The sequence below is a fragment of the Eimeria mitis genome, genomic scaffold (genome assembly GCF_000499745.2).
Source record: "Eimeria mitis Houghton genomic scaffold, Emh_scaff193, whole genome shotgun sequence".
In the NCBI taxonomy this organism is placed as follows: domain Eukaryota; phylum Apicomplexa; class Conoidasida; order Eucoccidiorida; family Eimeriidae; genus Eimeria; species Eimeria mitis.
In genome coordinates this window covers 22,972-27,981 of record NW_024015101.1, presented here as the reverse complement: position 1 = coordinate 27,981, position 5,010 = coordinate 22,972, and the positions used below count along the sequence as shown (strand labels likewise).

The 5,010-nt window shown below is 53.0% G+C and overlaps 1 protein-coding gene across 1 annotated transcript; it reads left to right on the top strand.

The window, feature by feature from the left end:
- Positions 1–2,029: 2,029 nt before the first annotated feature.
- On the top strand, positions 2,030–4,166 carry EMH_0002770 (T-cell activation protein phosphatase 2C, putative; the record flags this gene model as incomplete). Its single annotated transcript, XM_038022385.1, has 3 exons — positions 2,030–2,203; positions 2,389–3,117; positions 3,519–4,166. 3 exons carry the CDS (start codon positions 2,030–2,032, stop codon positions 4,164–4,166), a joined length of 1,551 nt encoding a protein of 516 aa, XP_037878239.1.
- Between the last annotated feature and the right edge of the window lie 844 nt (positions 4,167–5,010).

Here is a 5,010-nt window from a genome sequence, read left to right as displayed (position 1 = left end):
TTCGGTTCACCAAGGACTTGTATTTATCAATGTAACGCCCTATCGGCAGCTCCCAGTGCTTACATTTTCTTAGTTCCGCCATTGCCTGCTCCCTTACAGACCTCGGGATAAACGTGCAACTTAGCGCATCCCGGAACACTTGCATGGAACTGACGTGCTCCAGGAATGTAGAGCATTTGCTTAAGTGTAGCCACCATCGCCGAGCATCCCCTTCTAATAAGGATGAGGCCAAAAGTAATTGGGATTCTTCTGGGGCACTTTCTAGGCGAAGGTATAACTCTACGGAACTAAGGAACTCCTCTACGGCCTCTGCATCCCAGCGCACATCATATCGCGCATGACGGCACAGTCTGAGGCATTCCCCCTAAAGTGGTGTTCGCATGAATGCACATCCCTCCGAATTGGATGCCGAGATTGAGCTGGATTCTGCTTGGTGAGGCCCCAGACCGTTCACGGTCCACCCCTCTGTGAGCTGATCATAATCAGTCTCCCAGCCCTTCATCGCCTCTCCACTGGGCGGCAGATCCTGATCGATCCGCATTATGCGAGGTGAGAGTCAGGACGACTTTGTGAAAAACCTTCGAAAAAGTGTGTAGAGGTCATATTGCTTACGTTTGTTCCAAACCGCCTTCGCTAATAAGCACCAAGCCGCCCTGCCTTCAGCGCAGCTTCTCCGATGGAACGTGCTGTGCTACAAAATGTAACGAGAGTCCTCGATCTTAGGCGAAGACTGTCACTACCTGCAATAGTGTCAAAATACTGGAGATAAGTGTTTCGAAAAGTCAGCTGACCTCTCCTTGAGTCCGTACGCAGCCTCGGCCATGCGGTCTAGGGGCCTGAGGACGGGAGATATGATGAGGACTGACACGAGGTGCGGCACTTCACGTTGCAACCTATTCTACAAGACAACCCCATTTACAAGCACAGCCAAGCCCGCTTCGCTGCATGCACTGACGAAACAGCCAGCTACTGGGCGTTTCCCTGGCCGTACACAGCCAATATACAAGCAAATGGAGATTCACGTACCAACATCAGATCCTCCCCACAAAATAGTGAAGTCCTCGGCACTGATGACCAGGCGCCGGTCAACCGAGGCCGACCACACCCTGGCCACCGCAGGCTGCATTCACGCTACAGCTACCAAGGCTCGCTCTGGTAAAAGATATATATCGGTTTTTCATGCAGGGCCGTTTCTACCATATGTGGCTCAGGCAAAGGACTCTCGTCTACAGACCCAGCCAAGTGTTGCATGCCGAACACACCGTGACCAGTGGAGAGGTCTGCGGTGTGAAGCGTGAAAGTTGGCTCTATGAAGTTAATGAATGAGGTGCTCAGCTAAAACGTTGAAGATAGAGTATTTAAGGGAAAGATGCACGTGAACTTCCTTGCCTTTTGACGCCCGGGATCCCCCCTTTGAAGCAGGCAGTGCTTTCTGTCCAGCGGCTGCGCCGGCAGTCCGAGGGGTGTATGAAGACCGCAGTGATGGGGCTGGGCGGTCCGACCAAAGACAGCGAGCTAGGGAAAATTATGAATTTGAAGTACATGGTTTTGGGGGAAAATGTTTAATTGCTTGTAGCATGCGCACAAGTGACACTCGACACGCCGTCTTCACCGTCGCAGCGCGGCAGCTGCCAACATCAAGGGGAGATCCTGCATGGCTTGCCAAATACCACGCTTCCACGTTTCCACTCCCCTCATGCATTCATTTAAAGTAATGTCTTCAGTTATATGTAGATTGAGTTTGTAACTCACATCCTCGACGCGGCATGGAACAAGAGGCGGCCGACGAGGCAGTGCCTTATTTGTCTTTTATCAGGCCATACTTTTCGCTCAGGTCTACGTGCACCCCACGCATACCAAAGGCTGTTCTCTGAAAAGCAGCCTGGGTGTGGCGCCAGCGCTTGGCGTCTACGTGGTATGGGTGGTGGCTGAGCTCCTCGGTGTTGTTCGCTTATTCTCCCATCGTCCCCTATTGAATTTGCTCGCTCTTTTGAGATTACCTCACATATCCAATTGCAGCTGAGTGGCAATGAGCTGCTGCACATGCGAGTGCGGGGAGGGCCGGGAGGCCGACAGCTTCGTGATGCGGGAGACGCCACCACGTCAGCCCCTGCAGTTTGCGGTTGCCGGAAGGTCAATCCAGCATCCTCAGAAGGCTGCTTTGAAGAGCACTAACGCCGACGCCTTCGCAACGGACCAAAATGTGGGTCCCCATTCCAGTGTGCTGCTCTCATTGTGTTTCTGTTTCTGCCGACAGTCGTGTTGACTTTTTGGTGCTGAGCAGAGCATCACGCGGAGTATTTTCCTCTTATGCTCATCTTTCCCCATGCTTAGTGAAAGAATCATCCTAAGGTTTTGGTATGCATGTGCCGATGCGCTTTGCTGCAGGTCATTGGCATAGCGGATGGAGTCAGCACCGTGGAAGACGAAGGTCTGGACCCTTCCGAGTTGCCTGCAGAGTTGTTGGATTTGTGTTTGAAGGAGAGCCGTGCGCGTTCTCTGAACTCAGTTGTCTTTGATGCAGAGGCCGAGGAGAGTTTGCATGCGTGCGATGTAGACGTCGACACCCCAAAGGTGCCGCTGTACATCCTGACCAAGGCGACTGTACAGTGCAAGAGTTTCGGCTCCACCACCTGCGTGCTGGCGTTGCTAGACGACTGCAGGCTGTGGTCGGTCAGCATTGGGGACTCACAACTGCTGGTGCTGCGACGCACTGACACTCCTCCCAAGGCGTACCCTGCAGCTCATGAATTTTCATACACGACCTGCCACGACAGTCGGGGCCGGGTCCCGAACCCGGAGGATTACGGGGGCTACCAGGTGGTCTACAGAACGGTGTCTCAGCAGCACTTCTTTAACTGCCCCTTTCAGTTCGCTCGCATGCCGGACACCGACTGTTCGGGGGAGGCAATCCTCAGGAAGACGGCACAGACAGCCGACGTTGGGTCGGTCTCAGTGCTCCCTGGAGACATTGTCGTACTCGGAACAGACGGCCTTTTCGATAATCTCTTTGACGATGATGTCCTGGAACTCGTCAACAAACTATGCTGGGCAGACACCCGAAACGGAACGCCCCCAAAATGCAGCCCCGCAGTTCTCGTTGACGCTCTGCTAGAGGTGAGTATACCCGACACTGCTAACTTTGGCTCATAGTTTTCCGGCCTTCTCTGTCTACCATGGGTCCTGGCGTTCGCTCACTCCACACCTCGCAAGCGTCTCAAATCGCTGCTATCCGGGGGGATTAGATGGACCCCTAGACTCCACCCCGAAAGTGTCTTCTTATTGTGGCATGTCCACCGGACGCTCCTAAAAAAAAACAACACCTCCTTGCGCATGCTGCTGCTACTGTTGAGCAAGTACCACTGCGTACCTGCCACTGCTGCTGCTGCTGCTTGTATTGCTGGTGACCGTTCAGCCACTGTTGCCGCCGCCGCTAGTGCAGCTGTTGCAGCAGGTGCATCTTGCGGGACTGTCTCCACTGCTTCCGCTGCTTTCCTTCCTGCTTTTGTACTGTTCAGAGAGCAGTGAACGCGGGGCAGCCACCCCCAGGTGTCTCCTGGCCTGTTGTGACGCCTTTCTCGAAGGCTGCCTTCGACGAAGTGGGGCGTCGGCTTGTGGGCGGTAAACCTGATGACATAACTGCAGTTGTTGCTTATATAGTCCCATCAAGCGATGCACCAAACACAGAGACCGAGAAGTCCTTGAGGAAGAGCAGCAGCGCACCTTCAAAGACAGGAATGGGACAACTCAGGGGTCAGAACATACAAGCAGTAATGGGCCGCACCTTCAGCAGCAGCAGCAGCAGTAGTAGTAGTAGCAGCTCGGATGACAGCGAACATGGCGGGAGACAGCTCAGGAATGGAGGAATGCAACATAACCCTCTCCAGAGGGGTATGACGTCTGCATGCAGCCGCTCCAGCTTCCCGCCCAGGAATGTGGGAGTTGTACCCCCCGCTATTAAGGCATCCATACACTCTGTTCCACAGAGCCTGAAGCCGGGGGAATACACGGTCTTTGAGCGGTTGAGAGAAAGGGCCAACCAGAGATTGCAGAGGGCCTCTTCCGTGCGGTCTGTCCAACAGAACAGAGAAGGCATGGGCCGCAGTTGGAATGCATTGCCTTCTGCATTTTTTTCGGCGTTTCGCAGTTTGTTCTCCGCCAAATAAATGCAGGGTGAAGCAGTTATCCCAAAATAATCCCCAAGCAGTCGCTTCTGTGTCGCAGGGACAATAAACAAGGCACAAAATAGGGCTTCTCATGCAACCAGACAATCTGTTTATTCTCCGAGAAAGTGCCGTTCCCTCGGCTTGTAAAGCATGGAGGATACTTTAGCGAGGAAGACAGCCATGGGGTCTTTTCGTCTGATGCCGCTACATTTGTTGCTCGTGTGGCAGTAGCCGTTGCATTGTTGCTGCTGCTGCTGCGGGTGCTGCAGTCGTTGCCGCTTCTGCAGGCCTTGCTGTTGCAGTTTCTGCTTTTGCTCCAGTTGTTGCAGGTGCCCGCTGCGGAAAACGTACTTGGCATATCAGGACATCAGTAGAGGCAGCAAGGGGGTGTCTTTGTTGTCCCTTTGTCGTGTTGGTGGAGGTTTTAACTTCTTCATGAATAGTAACGCAGCGTCTCGCTTCAGTTTAAGAGACGCCTGGCTATACAGCTGACCGGGGTTTGAATTGCGGCGCCAATAAATATTAATTTTATATATTGTATCACCAAACCCTACACTCTAAACGCTAGCTGCCTTTGGGTGTTCTTTGGGGGCCTTTGCTCATGGAAGCGGCCCCGAGTAGCTTCATATTTAATAGGCACAAAGAAGGAGTGAAAGTGACTATTCGGCGAGTTTTTGGCGTTATCTTAACTTGATAACGTCCCGGTGGACTGTTGCTTTTCTCTCCTTGCTCTCAAAGACAGGTGGGTTAAGGCAGACACACATAGGCACGCCTAGGCATGAACAGGAAGACAACGGAAAATAGACCAGCATAGACCAGCACAATGGAAGGCATATGAAGGCAT